The 25566-nt window shown below is 43.3% G+C and overlaps 1 protein-coding gene across 1 annotated transcript in view; it reads left to right on the forward strand.

The window, feature by feature from the left end:
* KRR1 (KRR1 small subunit processome component homolog) overlaps positions 1-25566 on the forward strand; it is a 147463-nt gene that overhangs the window by 118427 nt on the left and 3470 nt on the right. Inside the window, exons 7-9 of the mRNA XM_069229193.1 lie at positions 5253-5423; positions 13264-13341; positions 13443-13536. Of these exons, the coding sequence (XP_069085294.1) occupies positions 5253-5423; positions 13264-13341; positions 13443-13536 (343 nt within the window). The remainder of the gene's footprint in view (positions 1-5252; positions 5424-13263; positions 13342-13442; positions 13537-25566) is intronic.

Raw genomic sequence — 25566 nt, forward strand, 5'->3', positions numbered from 1 at the left:
AGACAACAATCTATATGTGTGTTATCTATATCAGAGTATTGTACAAAGGGTACTGACAGGGCAGGCGAACTGCACCCTGGGCGGGTGTAACATTACTTATCCACCACATGTTATATAAGTGCATTTCCGTTGCGCGTTCCAGCAGCGAAGACCATAATAAAAAGGAAATGTTATTTACCCGTAACAGTTGTTCTTCAATACATGCAGAAGATCCAATGTATCCAAGTTATCTTCAACACCAGTTTTGTTACAGAATAATAAAAAAATAAAAAATTAGAAGCCGTGTTGATGCGTTTTTATTAAAAACGTCTTTTAATGGGAACTGAAATCACCAAATTCACTGTCTTACTGCCGGCATCATACAGCACACAGGACAGGCTTTAGGGGAGAGGGCAGGCAAGTAAGGGCCGGGCCATACCGTTGTAGCAAGGCAGTCACTGGTAGCGCTTTTATGGTTGGCAGCCCTGCTATGCTGGGCTCAGCGCAGCGCCTGCTCAAATATAACACTGAGCGGCCGGTGCGGAATCCCGAAATTTTACACACACAGGACAAATTAAAGCCATGCTTGCCCACACCAACAACGGCATGGCCATGCCAACCGGCCTCCCGAAAATCAAGACACAGGAGTCTCAGCCACTAATTAGGCAGTAGGCATGCCTCCATTTTAGAAAGTCTATGCAATCCAACATGGCAACCAGTGGAGCGGTTTCCAGGACCAGCGCCGTCACATGCAGAAGTAGTCATGCCCGAGAAGCCATGAGGATGAGAGCTCCAGCAAAGCTGCCAGTAGCAGTTGTACCCAAATGTAAATCCTGACTACAGCGCACCTCGTGCACAGAGAATGCAGCCTGCAACTGTCACACAAAAAAGCATATGGTCCTGCTACTCGAGGCAAAGGTGTGGCCTCGCCTCTTGTAAAACATGCACAAGGATAGTAACTGTGCCTCACCTGGTTAAGGTGAGAGATGAGTACGGTCTTGTCTCCTGTGATGTCCAGCCCACAACACTTGAGCTGACGAACAGCTTGTGATCTTTTTACCCTAGGAGATAGCGGCCGCCATTTTGCAGATGTGCAGGCAGCAGAGAACAGAGGAAACAGCCGAAGAGCAAAAGTGTGAGCAAACAGCAGCGTCACAGTACGTGCGCTTTAACTATATAGCCAAGCAGCTAGAAGCTGAGGGAAACAAGAAATTGCAGCCTTGTTTTGAATTCGGAGGTCAGAGGGACTAAAAACATTGAGCGCTCGTGTCAAGTGCTTTTAGACAAAGATAAAAGTAGTCCCTTTACAGTAGTTAAAGTGGGCCAAGTGAAAGGATACAAATACTGAGGCCCAGCTCTATAGGAGTGAACAAAGAATGAAAAGGAGGGACAAATAGGAAAGATTAACCACTTCGAAGGAAGGATTTTTAAAGCACACTGAAGAAACAAATGAAAAGCAACGAGTAGACTGTATGCCCACAAAGTATATACAACAGGTCTCCAGAGTGCACGCAAGTGCTGTCTAGGCTCAACCTAAAAAGTGGGGGTTGTTTAGGGGGTGGGGGTGAGGGTCCCTATACACAATGTTCTCATGCAATTTGTGTAGGGATTTTTGAACAGTGCTACAGCCAAAACAGCTGAACAGAATTACACCAAACTTGGCAGGAAGCTAGATCTTGATCCAGAAACTTAATTTCTTGATTTGGTGTAAATCTGGTGAGTAGTTTTCAAGAAATTAAGGTTCAAAATATTTGTATATGTGGACGGTTGGGTTTGCAGGACTTTTGCGAGTCCCACAAACATGTAAATTCAAATTGTAGAGCCATCTGATTGGCCGAGAGGGCCTCTTTTCCTGTTGACTGTCTTGCTCCAATGAGAGCTTGCAATCTGATTGGCTGGCCACAACATGAAGAGAAATGTTGCAGCTGTCACACTGCCCACGTGTAAAGGCCATATACGGCGGGGGAGTTTGCAGCCTCCAGGGCATTTGGGTTAGTATGGTTTCAGCATTTACCTCATTTGAGATCAGGAGCAATATTGCTTTTTAGTTTTTGTAGAGTCCAACTTGTGGCACTTTCTTGGTTGACCATATTAGAATTTGAATAGGGCAACCAGTGAGTCTTTACCAGCAAGAATGTTTCCTCTTTCTGTATTTTAGTTCAAAACTACGAAGTTGTCTTGTCAGGAAAGTGGTTATTCAGTGCATTCAAAATGCTTGGAGGTCCCAAGCCTTGTTAGGTATAGCTTTCTGGAATTAAAAATCGTGACCAGGTTTGAGGTATAGTATTGCCTGGATAATGGAGGAGTCTGGGCCATAGGAGCCTTATACTGTCAGATGTATGAAATAGCCATAAGTGGAGTCCTTTTTTTTTTTAGCTCATCAGGGAAACCTTATGTGAATTTCAAGACTTCTTGATTTTAAAGATGTCCTTGGAGCCCTGGTAGCAGGGAGGTAGGGGATGTTAGCCAAATTGTTAAAGAACATTTTTTTAAACTGGGTTTCAAATAATTATGGCTTTCTGTAAGATTATCGATCTCTCTCGCTCTAGAGCAGTTTTGTGTGCTGAAATAGTTTTGATCAAGCATCATTTGAACTAGAGTATCAGCAAAAGTTTTTGTTGTGATAGGATGAGTGACAGTGGGTTATGGGCCACCTTTGGTATGTTGCATCTGTACTCCGTTTGCCGACGGTGGTGCTGGTAGACTGTGCATGAGCAGGGGCACATCTGGAGCATCTTGGGTGAAGACTGGTGTCTGACTGGTTGACTTTTACCTGGGTATTCATGGGGAATCTTTTTGGAGGTTCCTTGTAGTAGCATGTAAATGGATTGGCTCCTTTCACCAGGCATGGCTTGCTTAGTTTTATCTTGGCAACTCACTTTAGCCTGCGGAGGTCCAGTTGAATATGGGACTATGAAATTGTGGGGGGAGGGTGAGGAGGTTTGGTTGGGTAGGCTTATCTGGCTGCAACTGAGAAAATGCATCTGAGTGCTTTTGTGGGGTGGAAATAAAGGCTTGTGATTGTTTGTGCCTAGGCCCAGTAACCCCTGACTGCCCTGGAACTACTGAAAATGTTCCCACAATGGTCATGTTTTCTGATGCACAATCCTTAAGTTGGATCCCATCTCCCCTCATCGTCCTCCAGGATCCAGGGTTCAAGTTATTATAAATTAGCATTTGTATAGTGCACGCTGTGACGTGTTCCTTCGTGTTTCTCTTTGTGACTGAATTACTTTGTGGAAGCGAAAAGACCAATGTATTTTTTTTGCTACAGAGAACTTGAAATTGGGGGAGGTCATATCAAATTTCTGTAGTTCTTAATTTTCAAATGCTTGGATCGTGATGGTTCCTTTTTCAAAGAGTTAGATTATTAGGGTGCCAGTGCGTAGTGAATCTGGATTAGTATTCTCAGTGTTAGTAATTGGGGAAATCACCAGATGACCAGAAAAGGTTCTTTTCCAGACTTTGCTGTCAGATGTGTGAAGTGGAAGGTTGGCTGTGAGTTTCCCATCACTGTGTAGAATGAAAGGTCAGCAATGAGTGTTTGAGAGTGTTAAGAACAGTGAGCCACGTACTTTTCTCGTAGATTTGTTTGACATATTTGGTAGACAGCTTATTTCAAAACAGTCTGTTTTCAGCTTTCTGATAGAAATATTGCGAGTAAATTGTGTATTTGTTTAGAGACACAAGGGTTGCCTTTACCGCTATGACCATTTGATGTGATTACCTTAGAGCCTTTAAAAAGAGTGCGGGTGGGGGAGCGGTCCAAGACGAATTAAATTACCTCTAGGTGATGGAACGACATAAGCTGACCGCATACCTAAATCTCATTTGACTGGCCTCTCTTCCTGAAATAAAGCTGCCGCCACTTTTCTCCCAAACTGTAAATTAATACTACAGTATGCCTGGCTTTATCTGTAATTCTGACAGTCCTAGTCAGCTATCATCCCTAACGCTTGCATTCTGAGACTTAAACTGAGACTGTCCACCCATATTTTCTACCGGGTCCTTTCAACTTCCTTTACCAAAATCAGTGTCTTTGGCTGGGGTCTTGGATTTGTCATAAAATGTCCCAAGAGGCTTAGCTTTTAGTGCCACAATTATGGGGTTGGATCCCCTATTCGACATTAGATGCTTCCTGGTAATATCTTTCACTGATCAACTTCTGACTAAAAGCTGACCGAATATAATCAATTGATTCTGAAGGGTCAAATTTAGACCAGATGGCAATCCTGCTGTTATGTGAAAAGGAATACCATAGTACTGAAAATGATAAATCTCTTGCCAGGTTAAACTCACCTGGAAGTTGTATATGTGGTGTATCATCTTTATATACATTCGACTCTTGCTAATTGGTTGGGCTTCTAGGACCTGGTGAAAACGATGCTCAGTGATTCTCTCCATTAGGTAATTATGTACCCAGTTGTATTTTATCTATCTGTGGAGCAAATTTCATATTGATTAATTTGCTAGACTGAAAGCTGAATTTTGTAGTTAGGATCAGGCGAGATTACAATCTAGTTTAAGGAGCACTGAGTCTGTTTGAAAAGTATTGGTGAAGGTTCTTCGTTATCAGTATGATCCTGCTCCAAAGTGAATGTTTGGTGCTTCGTGTCTTGTGGTTAAGCCATATTAAGTGTCCTATCACTGTTTGTATTCCAGGGTGATGGATAGTGTTTGTTTAAAGCTTCATCCCTGGCAATATTTAAGGGAAGCCCTTTCGAGAGTACGTCCTAGTATGAGATTTGACTTTACTCCATGCGATCCGCGCAAGAATCAGGCAAATAAATAGCAGGAACAATTTCTAGATTGTTCTTACTACTTGACCGTGTTAAAGGCGGAGTAGTTTAATTACTAAGAAAATGCCAGTTTTCAGCCAGTAGATGGGTTTCAATATGAAAGGCATCTTACAGTTCACCAGACTGCTGTCAGTGTGATTAAGGTCCTTGTTGACGAATGCATCCATTGTACAGATGTATAACTTGAAGTTTATGGAATATGGGGTGATTTTGTCTGTAAGATTTTTGTCCTTTCCGTTTTGTAATCGTTCTGTTTTTTGTAATCCTGAGGTTGTGCTAATCCACATATTCATGGCCTCTAAATTTTGTTTATTCAATTCTTTAGGTACTAGAGATAAAAGGGATTCAGTTCAGAACTCAACATTCCTATCACGTTAGAGGAAAAGATAAAATTATCCATTTCGCCTCATTACTAAAATGTGCCAGAACAGATCGTCGTTTCACTAGGTGTTGACATCGTTTTATCTTTTTCAGACCTTAATGATCAAACGTGAATTGGCAAAGGACCCTGAACTGAGAACGCAGAACTGGGAAAGATTTCTGCCTAAATTCAAGCACAAAAATATAAACAAACGCAAAGAACCCAAGAACAAGAATGTAAAGAAAGAATATACACCTTTCCCTCCACCACAGCCAGAAAGCCAGGTAAAATCCTGCTGCCATTCTGAATGCGGCATTATTCTTTTGGAACATATGGATTCGTCCAGTGTCGCATTTGGTAACAAAAAATGCACTAAACTAATATTTGTGCACAGATTGTGTTATGTACTTATACTGATTTCCTAGCCATGCCTAACTTAACACGTCATCCTATGCTTGTCTTACTTTTTGTTTACTGCTTTTGTGTTTTTTGTTTTGTTTTTTATTTTGAAACTTTCTCAGCTTTAGAAATAATTGTGAATGAAACGCAGTTTACCAGAGAGCATTTCTACATTATTACAAGGACTTCCATCCCGTATGCCTCCCACCCATCATGTTGTTGCTTTATATTTCGTGTTCTCCCTGTATTATGTTAGCTTCTCCTCCTTTTAAGGCAGACGTCTTAAGGCAGCGTCATTGTCTGCATGGTGAAGAGGGTATAAATGAAGATGCAGAGGCCCAGTTGGAGTTTCTAAGCTGCACGTTGCAAAGGTGTTGGTGGCATTTATTGGAATATCTGAAAATGTAATCAAAAGATGGTACAATGTATAAGCTTTCATCTTCTTAATTTGAAATTAATTGTATGACCACGGGTGGTTTCTTTTTAAAATCATCTTTGACTTTTAATTTTAGTGGTGAAATGCAGGCGTGTTTACATTTTTAGACTAGACTAGAACAGCAGTCAAATGTTCGCACACATGCAGCTAAATGCAGTCATTTATTGAGATTTCACAATATGGGATTTTGTTGACTTATTAATTCGAATGCTCCTACTTTGTAATGTTTGCACACAATGTTTTTTTTTTTTAAATTGTTGCATTATGTGCTCTTTATAATACCCATCACACAATCAGTTAATTTTAGGTATCACCCTTTGCTCTGAATACTTTTTGGCAAAGTTGCCTCAGCTTTTAAGAGTGAATAACTTCTTATGTCACATATCACAACTTCAGTGTGGAGGAAAGCACTCCACCTTTTAAGTTGTACATGCAACCACTGTCTGAGATTCTCAAACTCCATCAGTTACATAGTCAAATGTGTGTAAAGGAAATCCAGCTAGCTGTCAGTCTGCCTAGTGTCACTAATACCTCAACATAGATCGAAGCACTGTGCTCTTGTTTGACAACCAAACAGCATGCGATGTGAGGACATTATCCTTTATTGGTATGCAAGAAAATACACTTGACAGCTCCAGACTGTTAAAATGGGGTAGCCTGGACATCTTTTAAGTTGAAAGCAAGCGTTCAGTTAGTTATTAAGAACTTCATTTTAAGGCCTGAAAAACATGTATAATCAATTGGCAAATCTATTTAAGGTGGGCCTCCAACAGGAACTTTACCCCATCTTTTCTATCAAAAACTATATCTGGCTGTTGGTGCTCACCCTTTAACAACATTCTGTGCATTTCTAATTTCTTGAGCACACAAATCTGCTTCTTGAGTTGTTCCTGTATAAGTTTGATCACTAAATGGGCTTGGCATTGTGTCTCTGTAAATTTAAATGCATTACTTTACTTTATTTCGATCTCCAGGACCATAAAAGTAACTTAAAAACAATACGCCTAAACCATCCTCACAGAGGCATACAGATTGTTAACACAGATCAAATAACCACTTTATATTAGGTGGCTGGTCAGCACGTGCAGGACAATAAAAAGTTAAAGCAGGAATAAGACCAACATGATCTAAAAGCATTTATAAGCTAAAACATTTAGGAACTGAGCACGAGTAGATCTTATTTCTCTACCAGTGTTAACAGGTTCGAGATAAAGTGCTAAATCTAAAAATGTGCAGATTTGCAGTCGTAAACTGGGCCATATGCAGTGTTCAGGGGTTTACCGGAGCTCTACTCTTCCCTCAGCTACGTTGATAAACTTTGTGCACCTAACCTAAACTGACAATAGAAATCTGGAAACTGAGAAGACCATCAGTCTGCTTAGGTATGCAGAGCGGATTCTAAATGCCTCCATCTGGTGGCCAGTACCCAAATTCCTGCACAAAGGGACTATCCGCTTATTTCTTTGTGGGCAATACCTAGGGCAGAAGAACAATATGTGCCTGAAAGATTCCGTAGCCTCTGCAGACTGGGAATAGGTAATCCCCAATAACATTTGTGGACCATTTACTGCAAAATTGCTTAGTTGCAAGAGACCTGTGCCTAAATTGGATGTACAGTTTACGAGCCAAGGGAGGGGTGATTTCATCTGTAGTTAGTTCATACCATGGCATTGGTTTGACATAAATAAAAGTCTGTTACAGAGAGCCTCCGCTGGAGAGATTTATTTGAGAAGTAACAAATTTCTAATACATTTCTTTTAGCCTGGACATTTGGTACTGCACAAATCTCTTCGGGAGAAGCCCAAAGGCTTTGAAGCCTCAGTTTTTCCAAAAGCAAACGAATGGTATTCAGCCAAGGAATTTTGCGCACACAGTTTGTTGGCATCAAATTTCTCAGACCCACACGGTAGGAACGTAACTCAAAACAAAAAGGTATCATTGGGGTACATGCCGGTAGGCCAGACCAAGATCTGAGGAACCTTTCTTGACTGATGTAAGTATTTGGGTGTTAGCAAAACCCCAATGTTCACAACCTTCTAGGGCTGATCCTAAAGGTTTCATAATACTCATTTCTGACGTCTGGTGCAATACTTTCAGATAAGGTTTTCCTATTAATTTTTTATATGGAGGCTGAGTACTGTGTTAGTGTTTCATGCAATTTCTGCAGCTGTATGCCCCAGTTTGAGTTTTGCATAAGTCTCAAACCCACATAATCGAAGTGGTGTACCTGGTTGATTGTGTTACTGCCCACTCTCATTTTCTTCCTAGTACCTCTTTGCCCGACTGTGTTAGAGACCATAAACTTTGCTTGGAGCATTCCAGCCCCCTTTCAGACCAAAACATGTTAAAATGGTCTAAGAGCTGTTGCCAGCCCTGGGGAAACTTAGAAAGCAAGAGGGTATCGTACGCAAAAAGGAGTGCCGAAACCCTCCTACCACACACCATTAGGGAATCACAGCCGTCCTTGTTCAAAAACACCACCAGTTTATATACAAAGAGAAAATGGTGCGAGCCAGAATCGCACCCTTGTCGGACCCTCAGTTTATACTAAAGGGCTCAGGCAGTTGACCACGTTCACCCCACCTTACCTGCACAAACGTTTGTGCATGGATCGTTATTAAAATATTTAAGAGATGAGCTGCAATTAGCCATCTCTTCTAGGACCTTCCAAAGCATAACTCTGGGGATCAAATTGAAAGCAGAAGGTAAACCGACGAAGGCAACCTAAGGTTTTCCCCTGTTGATTAGTGCTGTCTTCCAGTAGATGCAAGTAAAATGGAAGACCTGGTGAACTGTACTGACTTGATTTTAAAACCCGCCTGGTAGACGGATAATACTGCATGATTTTCAGTCCACACAATAAGATGAGGAAGGATCTGTTTGCAAAAAAATGTCTGTAGGGCATCTAATAGGCTGATAGGCCTGTACTTGCCTGGATCACTTTGATCCTCATTTTTGAATAAGGGAATAATCTCTGCCAGTTTCCAGAACTTCGAGAGTCTCCATGCCTGCCAGAATTGTGTTGGATAATGTTAATGTAGGCTCCCCAATTTTCCACATTAGCTAGATAGAGATTGCTTGGGATTGTGTCAGGCCCTGGAGCTTTTGCTGCCAAACAGAAAGAGATAGCAGACTTGGTTTAATTTAATCCCAGTACCAGAATAGGGAACTCACGTTTTGTTAAGTAAGCCTGCTCAGAATGCCACTCTAAACATATCTCAGCCTGAATACGGTTTGCCCTGTAGAGATTGCCAAAGTGGCTAAACCACAGCTGGGGTTGAACCCAAAATTCTACACTCCTGTTTATACCCCGTCTAAGACTTCAACGGAGTTCCAAAACGTTTTAGTGCCCTTGATTGCCAGAGCATCTTGTAGAGAGGCCCATGGGGAGCTTTCCCACTCTCTTAGCCCTCACTACTTGCCTCCTATATTGGTATCTACATCTCACAAGTGAGCCTCAGCAGCCAGTTTTGGCTGTGGAAAGGAAATTGTCTTCGGCTTCCCTGCAGGATTTAGTGTACTAGGGTGTCCCTGTAGAGTTTTGCTTTACAGTCCTCCTCCTAGTGGCTAGAAAGCCCCTAATGTTAAATAACAGGCCATGCTTTTCTAAGAATATTAATGATCTTGTTTGCACAGCACTGATGTCTCCCTAACCATTTCAGTGGCTCTGTCCAGCACTTCGGGGTTTTTCTCTACCCACCTCCGTCTGAGTGCTTTGCCATTGTTGGAATAAGTCACCTCCCCCATGTCCTGGTGGCCAAAATGAACAGGCTTACGAACCATACAAACGTCTACTACTAGGGAAAGGGCATTATGACCACTGTCCTTCCTCTTCATAACTTCCATATCCCTAATAAAGTGTCTGGAAATTAACTTTGAGTGTCTGTTGTTTGTGCCCACTATTTTAAGAAGTTCCTACTCTGTGATATTCAAAAGCAATAGATCAGGTGTCTCCAACCAGTCGATCGTGAGCTACCAGTAGCTCTCAAAGACCCTTAGAGTAGCTCACAGTCTTAAGTTAATTTTTATCTAAGCACAGGGTCATATTTCCCTTTTAAATTAAAGGAAGGCTGTCTCTATTTTAGATTATTATCATTATGCTGCAGAGCAGGGCCAGATAATGAGCAGTGCTCAGTCAAATTAAATAAAAGTCCTTGTCAACTCAATAATGGAGCGTAAGAACAAAATGATGTTTCTGAATGCCGTAAATGGGAGACCGTTCAAATGAAAAGTTATCTTAATGATTAAGTTAACTCTTCTTTTAAATTTTCTCCCATTTTAAAGTGTCACATTTACAAACAGCAGACCTCTTGCTCCCAGTGGCCAATAGACACTGCGCCATATGTATAACTGAAAAATATAATAATTTTTTTTAATGTGAGGAATTTAAATTGCTCCATATTTTGAACATTTAAGTCAAGTCAAAAGGAGCCTTATTTCTGCTCGCAAGGCCATAAAAGCACACACACAGACATATTTTGAACATATTCTTAGAAATGTTTCTGCATGTTAAGTTTCTCCAATTAAAAAAAAAAAAAAAAAAAAAAAAGTTGTATGTTTGTGTTATACATGTAACGGTGCCATGTTTGGTGAAAGGTATGTACCGTGCCACAAGTACGTACATAGTAGGTTCTGTCACCCATAGACATTTATCCCATTTAAACGCACAAAGTTCATACATCCCCAGAGACATTTTCTCACTGACACTCATGGCATTCCTGACATAGTACCCCTAAACAAAGGTTGTTCCAACCATAGTATCTGGCTCTGTGGACATTAGGCTTAGCCAGTGAAGCTTGGAGTGGGGGGGCCTGGCAGCAATGCACAAGTTGCTTATCCTTCAGTAGCTCACAAGGATTTTCACCAATCAGAAGTAGCTTTCACTACAGAAAAGGTTCAAGACCCCACACTTGACTACATTGAGACTCCTAGAGTTGCGTGCAGGCGGAGGATCCTGGGTCATTTTGTTAAGTCTCCTTGCGAATTCAAATGTATTTCAATTGGTTGTGGGTTTTATCGTTGGTCTTGTTAGTGGATTTAGATAGATGTTCATGGAAAACCTGTCTAGTTGTCTGAATCCAGACAGGTTGATGTTCATTAATCTCTGTTATGCTGTTTTTTTGTTTATGAAGTACTATAAACTACAGGTATTACACCATTGAATACTATTTCAGTAGTAGATTTCAGAAGAATAAGCAAAATTATCACTTTTTTTCTTGAAGGTGATTTCTTAAGCATGATTATATTATAATTGCATTTACATAGCACTTACGATCACTGATGAAGTATTGAATCTCTTTAAGGGTGTAGCATGCCACTCAGTAACCCAAAGTTAGTGGTTAAACCAGTAATTATTTATTATTGTCATATATTTGTTAGTAATTGGGTTAGTACTGTGCTCTGAGTAATCTAAAGAAGGAGTTAGGCGTAATTATTAAAGTGAGTTCATGTTTTTTTTAAACATTGGATAAAAAATTAGGGGGAGCTGGTTAGATCTCTTGATATTACAAAGAGATGTTACACAGAAGTGGATGGAAAATTGTGGTTTATGGTAGTGGGATGAGAAGACAGTTTATGATTTGTAAGAAGTCGTATGGTTGGTTTAATGAAGTATAAAAGAGAGTAATGATGTGGTAGGCATGTCACGCCAAGTCGCCATCTTCAGATTATTTTTTCCACTGTTGGGTCTGGAAGTACAGCGGAAGAGATTTGAAGACTTGGGAGAAAATTGACTGGAAGACCTACAGACAACACAGATTTTCCACTGAAGATGACCGAATATCACTGGAGGCCACAGAGCATTGAACATCTGAAGATCGGAGCCTTCCCAGCCTCAGCAAGGGACCCCCTTGATCAAAGACCACGGGGGGAGAATGCACAGAGGTGAAGCAGCGAGGGAAGATGGAAAACCTCCCTTTCAAATTCTGCCCCAATTGCCATCGCAAGTTTGCCAAGAGCGAACTCCTTTAGGTCTGCAACTTATGCCGCCCAAAGGACCACGGCACCGAATACTACAAGGCATGTGCAGAAATCGCAGTGAAAACCCTGAAGGCAGAGTTGAGACAGTGTTTGCCACACCTTGCCAATGCTGACACCCAAGGCAGCTAGTAGTCTCTAAAGAATCTTGGCCTATCCAGCGTGGAAGAACAGAACATTGTAGAAGCCGAACTGGCACAGGGTGGTGGGGAGTCGGATGCCAAAGAAAGCTGTACGCCTCAAGAAAAGCAGCGAAGGACACCGAACAGAAGAACTGTCAGGTCTATAGCAAAAACACCCATAAGGGTGGACTTTAACACCTCAAAGACAGTCTTAACTTCAAAATACTCGACGATTGAAAGACGGCAGAATCAAAAAGTGCTGCACAGGCCCTTCCAAAGGAGGCAAGCCTTCTGATGATCCTTCATTGCTGGCAGGTACACAAGAAAGAGAGGAGGAGAAAGAACCAAAGGCCAAGGACTCGCCGACCCTAAAGAGGAAGGCAGTATTGAGGGCCGACACGAAACAACGAATGCTTTAGATAGATCATAAGATATGACAGCTTGAGGCTGAAATGGTAGGTTGATTCCTTGACAGAATTTTGCATCCCACCAAAACCCTCTGAGCAGAAGCAGAGAGAGAACAAATAGCTGGATATTGAGCCACCCTCGTGCCGGAGCCACATGAAGACAAAGCTTTCTTAGACTATGCTGAAGAGTCCACCCCACTCGATGACCAGGAGCAGCACCAGAACAGGTGCTAGATCTCAACAACCACTCTCTTGAGGAAAATAATACAACCTCACTTTTCTACTTACACTTTCCAACTGTCTCTTTAGGTTATAGAATGTATTTGTATTGAATGGATTTTCTGTGACAATCTTTTCTTTAGTTTTTACATACTCCGCATACACTTTACAACTGCATTTGATGAATCGTCTGTATACTTATCGCAATCTTTTTTAGGGTCTAAATTATGCATCTTATCACAGTCCATTACACTAACATCGATTGCAGGGAACCGTTCAGCAGGACTGCATTTTTAGAAAACTTAATTTATTGATTGAAGTACTGCAATCTGTATGTTATCATTGAACAAACAGGAGTACACCAGGATGGTTAGCCACAACATCAACCTTATTGCATGCTGTTAATTTTTTTTTTACAGACTATGCCAATTCAATGTCCATCTTGATTGATTTCTTAATATTTGATTAGCCATATTCATATGCTGCAAGACAGCTGTGTGAATTATGTTTGATTTCCTTGTGAAAACATACCTATTACTCTGTGTAATCAATATTTCTTTGTTAGATGGATAAAGAATTGGCAAGCGGTGAATATTTCTTGAAAGAAAGCCAGAAGAGGAAAAAGAAACTTGATGAGATAAAGGTAAGGTTTTTTGATTTTGCTAATTGATGAGGCATCAGAAAACAAATGCTACTTTGTTGTAGTGCCCATGTAATTCTGCCTTGTTTATTTGCATAAACTAGGCTAAGCAAGCAGAAGCTGTCAGTAGGAAACAAGAGCAGAGGAACAAAGCGTTTATACCACCAAAGGAGAAACCGGCGATGAAACCAAAAAAGGGTAATGGTTTATTGATTTATTGTTTGCGTCTTTCTGTGATTTTTGTCCAGCATGTGATATACTGCAGTCAAAAATCAATTGAAAGTAATACTGTGTTTTCATTCCAGGTTTTTATTTAGCGCAACACAGCAAGGTTTACTTTTCTAAATTACATTTACTTGGGCAGATCATTACATAATGGAATAGATGCATAGTAACCAATTTTCTACTATGGAAGTACTTGATACAAGAGTGGTAGATTATGTAAAGGGAATTCTATCACACATAGTTTGCTGCATAGAAGCAGCAGCTGCTCTTTAAAGCTAGGTTTGCCTTTCAAATGTTGCTAGCATCCTGGAGAAAAAGCTAGTTACACACCTCATATAAATGTGCTCACCCTCTTCTAGCTTGGCGCAGAGTAGGCAGGCTTATGTTAAGTGTTTTTTGGAGCGCATGGCTTCCCATAGGCCCCCCAGCGCTGAGAGAGAAACTCTGAGAGGTAGACTGAGGGGTTATGCTCCGAATGGCCAAGTTTTTAGTGCTCTCCGAGGTAATGTGTAAAATATTTGTGCAACACACACACACACACACACACATACAGTAACGCAATGAAAATACTTCAAAAACGTATTTATAGGTGTAAAAGAAGTCCAAAACAGTAAAAATCCAATTAGTAAATCATCAGATATTACTTTTACATGAATAAAGGAGAAAGTAGTGCTTAACAATGTAGTGAATGCATAATCACTACAGGATTGGTTCCAAAAGTCGACTTGCTACAACAATAGCATAGACATGTTACTGTAGTTATTTGTGCCCAGAGCTGGTTGTTTGGATTAGACAATTCAGCAATGCACTGTGAATAGGAAGGGTGGGCCCGTAGACTCACCCTGTGGGCCCCCACTGCACCTAGTACCTTAATGTTGCTGCCGGGGGGGGTGGGGGGGAGGGGAGGCAACCCCAAGAGGTAAAGCTCACCTGCTTTAAACCAAACACGGTGAGCTGAGCCCAGCGCAATAGCTTCCCACACAAATGAGTTTCGCTCCCAGAGTAGAGTGCTTGATGTTTGCAGGAAAACGTTCGTAGGAATGGAGTAAATGAATGAATGAAGCGAGTAGTGATGTCCCTAAGACCTCTGTGAGAACAGGGGGCAAGCCAGCAAGCCCTTGGAGTCACTCTGGTTTTATTCCTTGACTCCCTTTAGCAGGGCAGAGGTCAGCAGGGCAGCAGTTTTTTAGAATAGTCAGGCATAGCAGAATGGCAATCATTCAGCATAGCAGCCTTTACTCCAGCAGTGTTTCTGCGAGGACCAGATCCCTAATACTTATACCCCAAAGTGTCATTTTTATAAGGGGTGACTTCAAAAGAGCCTTCTGAAGTGCACAGGGATCCCTTTTAGCCCAGCCCCTGCTCCAAACTACCAGAAGGGGGTTAACCAGCCTTGTGTGAGACAAGAACACAGCCCATTCAGATGTAAGTGTAAGCCACCTCTCCCCTTCTCAGCCCAGGAAGGCTTATCAGTATGTAGATGAATGCAGGTGTATCCCCTGTCACAACCAGCCCTTCCTGTGTTGTGGCTCTCTAGAGAGTATGCACAAAGTGTAGCTGTCACCCAGTCCAGACTTGTATTGGAGATAGTCTGCAAGGCACACAGAGCAAGGTAAAGAGCAAAGAAGTGTCCACTTTCTAAAAGTGGCATATCTAAAATAGTAGTGTTAAATCCAATTTTACCAATAAAGAGAATTTATCATTACCAATCCAATGATATGAGATGTGACAAAGGTACTCCTCTCTGATCAGAAAATACAGCTTAAAACTATATTAAGGAATTCTTACTGCTAACCTATGAGAGGAGCAGGTGCCACTCTAGTGAAAAGTGAAATAAGATGTTTGTCGCTACCAGTACAGGTAAAACTTAAAAGTACATGTCCTGCCTTTTACTTACATAGCAGCCTCCTCTATGGGCTACCTAGTGCCTACCTTAGGGTGACCTATATGTAATAAAAGGGGAGTTTAAAACTTGGCAAGAGGTTTTAAATGCCAAGACCAAGTGGCAGTGAACCTGCACACACAGGTTCTGCAGTGGCAGGCCTGAGACATGTTTAAGGGCTACTGAAGTGGGTGCTGCAGACCCACTAGTAAAAAGAACAAATAATGGATGGAATGGTGAACAATGCAAACATTCACCCTAGGCACAGATCTGGGTTCAATCTATCATTTTTTTTGCTCACCTTGCCGCCCCAGTTTGGACCCAGCCATATGCAAATCAGTCTTGACCATGCTCCCCCCTGGGAACAGTTCAGCTTGAACTGCCAGGCCAGATCCTCCCTGGATCGGAAACAAGCATCCTAGGACCGGTTTAAGGCTATCACCCCTCATCAGCCAGGCTAGCTTGAATCCAATGGCATAGTGGGCACGAGACCCATGTCTGGGCATACCCTTCCCACTTAGAGCGACAAAAGCAAAAAGAACAGATGATGTACGGGATTCTGAACAGTGTAAACATTCACCCCCAGTCACAGATTTGGGTTTAATCAGCCATATGCAAATCAGTCTTGACTCTGCTTCCCATGAGAACAGTCCAGTCCAGTCTGGCTAGACTAGTCTGATGGGGAGCACGGTCAAGACTGATTAGCATATGGCTGAGTCCAAACTGGAATGGCATGGGAGCAAAAAATAAAGTATGGATTTGGGCCTAGATCTCTGTACAGGGGTGAATGTTTGACATTGTTCAGTATTCCATCCGTCAATTGTTCTTTTTGCATTTGTCAACCTAGGTGGTATGGGTATGCCCAGATGTGGTCCCGTGCTCGCTATGCCCCTGGAGTCAAGCTAGCCTGGCTGATGAGGGGTGATATCCTGAAACCGGTCCCACAGTGCTTGTTTCTGGTCTGGGGGGAACTGTCCTAGCAGTTCAGGCTGGACTGCTCCCATGGGGAGCAGAGTCGAGATTGATTTGCATACGGCTGGGTCCAAACTGGAATGGCATGGTATGAAAAAAAAATGATGGAGTTAGGCCCAGATCTCTGTACTGGCGGTGAATGTTTGACGTTGTTAATTATTCCGTCCATCAATTGTTTTTATTTGCTTTTGCAGGCCCACAAGTAGCATTTAATTTACAGGCACTGTGTATGTGATATATCACTTTACAAGGGACTTACAAGTAAATTAAATATGTCAGTTGTGTATACACCAGTACAACCTTATTTGGGGTTAAGCACACGCAATTTAGCACTGGTGAGCAGTGGTAATTTGTCCAGAGTCCTAAGGCCAACAAAAACAAGGTCCGAAAAAGAGGAGGAGGAGGAAGGATAAAAGTTGAAGGTGACCTTCCGGAGAGGGACATTTTTTAACAGCAAGGTTCCAGGTTGGGTCCCTCAGCTGGGTCAGACACCTGGGCTTCATGTTGTGAACTCTAGTTTGAGTGATATGTCTAACACAAACAGCCCCACACACCACCCCCTTTGACCTCATTCAGTGTCAGTCTCAAAGATTAATGTGCAGTTTATAAGGGTGGCAGGCAGTGCTGACAATATTTGGCAATTTGAGTGCAACAAATCTTTTATTGTAATGTTACGGTAACATTGGGAAAAAAAAAAATATTGTAAAAACAATTAAATGCAAGGTGTGCAACAGAATTTAAAAAGACGGTATGGAATGTAAACTGAAACACTTTCCAAAGCCTAATTTACTTTTCCCAGGGTCCAGCTGTTTGGTCCTCTGTAGTAACATGGGCCTCCAGGAGAGTGCCACACCTTCTTACACCTCCTTCTTCAGGGGCCAGCTGAGTGAGTATAGCAGGTGGCCCTTTCCCCCAGCAAAGCTTTTGTGTTCATGTAGAATGCAGGAGATAAAACAAAAGCCACTCTTAAAGTCTGCTCTTCAGCCATACCCCAGGGAAAATATCCCTGTTGCTGTGCATTCACACACCAGTCTTGGAATTGGGTGAAGCAGTACACTAGGGAGAGACCTAGAAAACACATGCACTCATACAGATTGCTTAATTAAAAAGAAAAAAGTAGTTCCTTGAATGTGAGCAGTGGAAGGATACAAGTCAGCCAATCAATAGGATTGTAAAGAGACTGTGCTGCATGTCAGTAGCAAACAAAAGAAGGCAAGACATGGAACAAGAAACAAGCGCATGAGTGAGAATTCAGCCAGCAAATGGTAAAAAAAGAGCAATGGATGGGCTGTCAGTACACTGTAAGTTCACAATAAGTCCTTCACAAGCAGACGGGTTCTGATGTCTGGTACGTGAAACCTAAAAAATGAACAGGGTTCGTAATCTAAACAAGGCTCATTCTGACAGCAGATAGGAAGAGCTTCCTTCTGTCAATGGACCACTGTAATCAAATGAAACTCAAAAATTAATTTCAGGTGTTATTTAAAAGTCTAAGTTATGCAGCCTCCAAAAGTTCTCTGCTGCTTCTGCCTGTGGTCATCCTTACAGTTGCCCCACATGGTCGGGCTCCCAAAATTGAGGAAGCCAGTCACAATGTTCAGCAGGTTTGAAAAACATTAAAAAATACTCAGGAAAGTGTTGCTTTTCACTTTCATGTATACCTATCCTCTCACCTTCATCTTCCAGTTTTCCATTTAACTTAATTTTGCCTACTTTCTCATATTGCACCTCATTAGAAACAGAAGATGCAACACCTTAAATTCCTTACCCAAAAGCCAAACAAAGATATACTCTTCAGTGACATTGAGCTGCCTCAGGTTCATGGACCAAAAGTAGACTTCTTTTGTATGACATGGACATGGCTGGTGATTTAGTAGATCGTGAAAGGCTGTCACACACACATACACACACCACACCACACTCCACACCCTATACCCCCCCCCCCATACCCACCTACACCCCTTGTTGAGTAAGACAGATCTTCTGAAGCATTTTTCATTAGGGCTGATAGCCCCATTCCCCCTACCACAAAAAAAGAAACTTTCTAGTAAGTTCATAGACTTGGAATGGTACTTGCCAAAAAGTCCATAGTAAGATCCTAAAAGTCAACCACTGATCCGGTATTCAAACAATGAGTAACAGAGTTCACAGGGCACTTCTTGCCCTTGTTATTGGTGTGCTTCTTACCTACTAATCATCGCAGTTTGTTTCATAGGTCCCCCTACTTTTTCTCTCTCTAACATTGGTTTCTTCTCCCAAGGCATGCCACCACTCTACTGATCCCTCAATCCAGCCTCTTTGACCTCAGCTCTTTTACTACCTTGTTGATATTCTCATCCTGCTTTCTCTCTTTTGCCACCTCTCCTGCTTTCCCATACTCCTACAATCGGCACAAAAGCTCTACTGATTTAGTTTTTTGGCATAATCCAGATAGTGTAATTCTTGTACTAGAATGGCTTGGGGGTTTTTTCTGCCTCTTCATGGAACATTTTTCAACATTCCAATGTATTTTTTGGTATTCTTTATATTCTTACATACTAACATCAAACAAACATGTGTGTTTGCATAATAGACTACCGCTGGTGTTTTTGTTTTCGGAGTATGCTCTCTACTTGAAATGAAAGTATCTCATTGCTTCTTTTGATTTAGTTTTCTTAGTGCCAAAGCTAGCATTCCAGTATTAGAGCTGTTCAGTGAGTGGACTCTACATGCAAAGTAGGTTTGAGGATTACCAAATTTGAGTACAGTACTTTGGAAATACTTTGTTGCTGTTGAGCTTTTTCAGTTGTGGTGGTTCCCGCTTGACTTGTTGGTACCCACTTGACCACTTTGTGGTCAAGGTTCAGCAGCACCAATAAACAGGTGGTTTAGACAGTTCTGTAATCAGGGAGACCAGTCTCGGCTGAAAAGGGCATGACCCAAACATCCAGTTTCAAATAGAAAACATTTACTTTATTTATACTTGTTTTGTAAAACGCTAGTGTGATCAGAGGATGCCTTGAAGTGCTCCTAGACGTAGGACTCGAAAGAAAATACTTGATGTAATTCAACTCAGAAGGCTTGACAAAAGAGGAGTGTCTTAGGGTCTTTATCTGTTTACAGAGCTGCCTTAAATGAGCCTCTTTTAGAGCATGCACTCTACTGCAATGGATAGAGCTTTAGCATTCAGACACCTATTTTCGTGCCGTTTGTATCTCGACCTTAACATTGTCAAATGGTCTTAAGATGCCAACTGTAAAGAAATGGCTCCCTGTTGCAGTTACCCCCCACTTTTTGCCTGATACTGATGCTGACTTGACTGAGAAGTGTGCTGGGACCCTGCTAACCAGGCCCCAGCACCAGTGTTCTTTCACCTAAAATGTACCATTGTCTCCACAATTGACACAACCCTGGCACCTAGGTAAGTCCCTTGTAATTGGTACCCCTGGTACCAAGGGCCCTGATGCCAGGGAAGGTCTCTAAGGGATGCAGCATGTCTTATGCCACCCTAGGGACCCCTCACTCAGCACAGACACACTGCTTGCCAGCTTGTGTGTGCTGGTGGGGAGAAAATGACTAAGTCGACATGGCACTCCCCTCAGGGTGCCATGCCAACCTCACACTGCCTGTGGCATAGGTAAGTCACCCCTCTAGTAGGCCTCACAGCCCTAAGGCAGGGTGCACTACCACAGGTGAGGGCATATGTGCATGAGCACTATGCCCCTACAGTGTCTAAGCAAAACCTTAGACTCCCAGACCATATACTCTTATGGCAACCCTGCACTTACAATGTCTGTCAAAAACGAACTCCACAGCTCCATAATGGCTACACTGAATACTGGGAAGTTTAGTATCAAACTTCTCAGAATAATAAACCCACACTGATGACAGCGTTGGATTTATTAAAAAATGCACACAGAGTGCATCTTAGAGATGCACCCTGTATTTTACCCAATTGTTCAGTGCAGGACTGACTGGTCTGTGCCAGCCTGCTGTTGAGAGACGAGTTTCTGACCCCATGTGGTGAGAGCCTTTGTGCTCTCTGAGGACAGAAACAAAGCCTGCTCTGGGTGGAGGTGCTTCACACCTCCCCCTGCAGGAACTGTAACACCTAGCAGTGAGCTTCAAAGGCTCAAGCTTCGTGTTACAATGCCCCAGGGCACTCCAGCTAGTGGAGATGCCCGCCCCCTGGACCCAGCCCCCACTTTTGGCGGCAAGTCCAGGAGAGATAATGAGAAAAACAAGGAGGAGTCACTGGCCAGTCAGGACAGCCCCTAAGGTGTCCTGAGCTGAGGTGACTGACTTTTAGAAATCCTCCATCTTGTAGAAAGAGGATTCCCCCAATAGGAATAGGGATGTGCCCCCCTCCCCTCAGGGAGGAGGCACAAAGAGGGTGTACCCACCCTCAAGGACAGTAGCCATTGGCTACTGCCCTCCCAGACCTAAACACACCCCTAAATTCAGTATTTAGGGGCTCCCCAGAACCTAGGAAATCAGATTCCTGCAACTTACAAGAAGAAGAGGACTGCTGAGCTGAAAACCCCTGCAGAAGAAGAAAGACACCAACTGCTTTGGCCCCAGTCCTACCGGCCTGTCTCCTGCCTTCCAAAGAAACCTGCTCCAGTGACGCTTTCCCTAGGACCAGCGACCTCTGAATCCTCAGAGGACTGCCCTGCTTCAAGAAAGACTAGAAACTCCCGAGGACAGCGGCCCTGTTCCAAAAAGACTGCAACTTTGTTACAGAGGAGCAGATTTAAAGACCCCTGCAATCCCCGCAAGAAGCGCAAGACTTGCAACACTGCACCCGGCGACCCCGACTCGACTGGTGGAGAAACAACACCTCAGGGAGGACCCTCCGGCGACTCCGAGACTGTGAGTAACCAAAGTTGTCCCCCCTGAACCCCCACAGCGACGCCTGCAGAGGGAATCCCGAGGCTCCCCCTGACCGCGACTGCCTGACTCTAAAATCCCGACGGCTGGAAAAGACCCTGCACCCGCAGCCCCCAGCACCTGAAGGATCGGAACTTCAGTGCAGGAGTGACCCCCAGGAGGCCCTCTCCGTTGGCCAGGTGGTGGCTACCCCGAGGAGCCCCCCCCTTGCCTGCCTGCACCGCTGAAGAGACCCCTTAGTCTCCCATTGACTCCCATTGGAAACCCGACGCTTGTTTGCACACTGCACCCGGCCGCCCCGCGCTGCTGAGGGTGTACTTTCTGTGTGGACTTGTGTCCCCCCCGGTGCCCTACAAAACCCCCCCGGTCTGCCCTCCGAAGACGCGGGTACTTACCTGCTGGCAGACTGGAACCGGGGCACCCCCTTCTCTCCATTGAAGCCTATGCGTTTTGGGCACCACTTTGAACTCTGCACCTGACCGGCCCTGAGCTGCTGGTGTGGTGACTTTGGGGTTGCTCTGAACCCCCAACGGTGGGCTACCTTGGACCCCAATCATAACCCCGTAGGTGGTTTACTTACCTGCAAAAACTAACATTACTTTACCTCCCCCATGAACTGTGAAAATTGCACTGTGTCCACTTTTAAAACAGCTTATTGTGTTTTATGTCAAAAGTATATATGCTACTGTGATTATTCAAAGTTCCTAAAGCACTTACCTGCAATACCTTTCAAATGAGATATTACATGTAGAATTTGAACCTGTGGTTCTTAAAATAAACTAAGAAAAGATATTTTTCTATAACAAAACCTATTGGCCTGGATTTGTCTCTGAGTGTGTGTTCCTCATTTATTGCCTGTGTGTATGTACAACAAATGCTTAACACTACTCCTTTGATAAGCCTACTGCTCGACCACTCTACCACAAAATAGAGCATTAGTATTATCTCTTTTTGCCACTATCTTACCTCTAAGGGGAACCCTTGGACTCTGTGCATACTATTCCTTACTTTGAAATAGTGCATACAAAGCCAACTTCCTACACCAACCATATTCATCTGGTCGGATGGTGTGAGGGAAACAGTCTGTAAAGGCTTTTTCTGCGTATGGCTGTGTGAACCTTGCAGAGATTTTTAAATTTTACCCCTTGCCTGCCATTTAGTGGATTATTATCTGTTGGGCAAGACATTATCTGATGATTTTTTTTTATTTGTAAATCTTACAACAGAGGTTTGACTTATCAAGTTTACTCTGCTGTTTTTTGGAAGTAGACCTCGGGTGCTGCGTTATTCAGTAGCTGATAAGAGCAGGGCATTGATGTGTTTTCAATAAAAGTAGAATGCCACAAAGGCAATGGGTTGAAAAAAAACATTCTTGATCTCCTTGACTGTACTTGAGGATGTTCTGCAGTAATCATTGCATGGAAACAGTTGACTTGAAGGACCGGAAGATCACCAAAGCATAAGAGTAGGATATCCGTTTCGTCCCCACTCACGCTGATTTAGTTGTGAGACACTCTTTGTTGCATATGGGAGAGGCAGTCATCAACTAGGCACTGTCTTCCAAAATTTTCTGAATCCTGATGTGGATTTGGGATGACTTTTAGTGAGGATGGTCAAATAGGTTGGAATTAAATACTGAAGAGGTTTGAGAAAGAGGAACTGTTGGGTCTGATTGGTGAGGAAAGATTTTGAATCGGTGGTTCTCTACTCTAGATGAGGACTTGAGACATGTGAAAAGAATGTTGTTTCCAACACATGAAAGAGAACTGAGGTTCCAAACCATAAAGGGTAGATTCCTTATCCCAAGTGAAAATTTCAGTGTCCATTTACGTGCCACTGAAGGTCCAGCAATCTGTGCCTGACCAGTTCCAACTCTAGCTTGTCCCACAATTAGTGTTCCAGCTGAGGAGCTGCTGGTTTGGGTAATGAACATCACACCTAAAGTATGCTATGCAGCATGAATCCTTTTCTGGATTTACATGCTGCATCTCCTTCCGCCTTCTGGTGGTTGTGTCCGAAATTGTTTCTGTTTACCTTTTTACTTTTTTATTTTTGTATTTATTTTTTTACTCTTCTGTGCCATTGACCACTCTTTGGTGCTAGGTCTGTCCCCTGTGTGCCGTGAGAAGGCGTCCCAGAAGTTCCTGTGCATGGTAGCCATCTTCAGCTTTTTTTTTCTGCTGTTGGGTCTGGAAACAAAAGAATGAACATCAAAGATTTTTAGAACAAATTTGAGAAATCCCGCAAAAAGGTTACAGTTTGGGAAGAAATCGCCAAATAAAAGACTAAAGGAGACGGATAGATAAAAAGGAACCTTCGCTCTCACACCCCTGTTGGGAACCCTGTCGGAATTTGCATGTGGCCAGAGAATGAAGCAAGGTGGGGGGGGGGCCATAGAAAACACCCCTTCAAATTCTGCCTGAACAGCCACCACAGATTCGCATAGTGCTTTCCGCACAAAGTATATAACCTCTGTTTGCAGAGAGACCACGGAGACAAGGACTGCAGGGCCCGTGCCACATACATGCCAAAGGCTCTCAAGGTTCTCCAAAAGCGGAGAGAGGAACATCACGCAGCAGTGTACAGCCAGGAACCACAGGGGTCACTGAAAGACCTGGGCCTTTCCAGCGACGACGAGATGCGTGTCCGAGGCGCAGAATCAGCTCACGGGTTATCAGACATAGAAATCCTCAAGGGGGCGCCGAGAAGACATGCACAGCGAAGAAAGCAACGAAGGACATTGAAAAGAGACACAAAAAGGGAAAAAGACCATTGAAGACCTTGGAGACTAAGATTCCCAGAAAGTTGCACAAGGCAGCCCCGACATCCAAGAAAACAACGATCAAGGGTCAGACGCAAACACAAGAGGCCCACGGATTCCAGCCCAGGTATACTGTTGAAGGCAAATGTCAATCAACGAAAACCACAGTGGCTTGAGAGGCCCCCAAAAGAAAGCTTGTGACCGTCTGAGGAAGAACCGTCTACTCCAGAAAAGAGGACGACTTCGCGGGATGTCGAAAGGGCCTTAGAGGTGGAAAAGAAGAGACGGAGATTAGAGGCAGAAATGGCGGCGCTCCTTCAATGCAAGGAGTTTGACTGCACACTAAAGGAATTCAGGATTCTAAGTAAGCCCTCCACGACGACAGATGTTGAAGAGGCTACTCTAGAAGTGCCAAAGACTCCAGAACAGCACGAAGAGGAGGCCAAGAAACAATTCCATGGCTCCAAAGGGGAAAATGGAGCAGGGTGTTTCAAGGATGAATGGAAGGGCCTTGACACAGAGAGCCTAGAAGAGGAGGTCGACAACTACCCCTCAAGACCTTAGCCTCCTGACGACATTACACTCTTCAATAGCCTTCTAGAGGGCTGCTGAAATTTATGTAGAGCCTCTGGAGGAAGGGAAGGGAGACTTGTCTTTTCTCTTAGACAGTCTGAAGCCATCAAGCAAGGGAAATCTATGTCTCCCAATGCTACCGAACATATTGGACCAGCGCAAGGATGCCTTTAAAGAACCAGCTTCGACTAAAGGTGTCACCCCAAGGGTAGAAAAGGAGTATAAACCTTCCTCGGAGGACCCCAAGCACATCCAGGGGAACACAGTGGCAGACTCTATCATTGTCACTATTGCCAGAAGGAGGAGGAATGCACCCACCATCACAGGCCCATCTCCTGACAAAGAAAGCAAGAAGTAGGACATGGTAGGGAGGAAGATGGAAATAGAGGCTTCAACGCAATGGTGTATAGCGAATTCCAACGCTATCGTCAACCGGTATGGCTACCCACAGTGGGTCGAGATCGATTTAGCTAATGAAAAAGCTCCCAGAGGATAAGAGAAGGGCAAAAGCAATCATCCAAGAAGGGGAAGAATATCACCAATAACTATCTAAAATCAGCACAGGATGCGGCTGATACAGCTAGCAGACAAATGTGTACGGGCACAACCCTTAGGAGACATGCTTGGCTCAGGATCTCAGCCTTCAAGCCAGAAGTTCAGGCCTCCATTATAAACAAACCTTTCACTGGAGATACTTTGTTTGGTCAAGAGGTGGAAGAGTCCTTACACCAAAGTAAAAAGGACAATGAGATGGCAAAGGCAATGGGTGCTTTTCAGTACAGAGGCACACAAACGCATAAGGATTCTCAGGTGGGACAGAAGGTATTACAGCACCTGTTTGTGAGGTCATCCTAGTTTCACCCCAGCTAACCTCCAGAAAGTGTAATCCGCCACATAATCTAGTGCACAGAATGTGAATCCAGAAAAGGATTCATGGTGCCAAACG

The sequence above is a fragment of the Pleurodeles waltl genome, chromosome 4_1 (assembly GCF_031143425.1).
Source record: "Pleurodeles waltl isolate 20211129_DDA chromosome 4_1, aPleWal1.hap1.20221129, whole genome shotgun sequence".
Classification (NCBI taxonomy): domain Eukaryota; kingdom Metazoa; phylum Chordata; class Amphibia; order Caudata; family Salamandridae; genus Pleurodeles; species Pleurodeles waltl.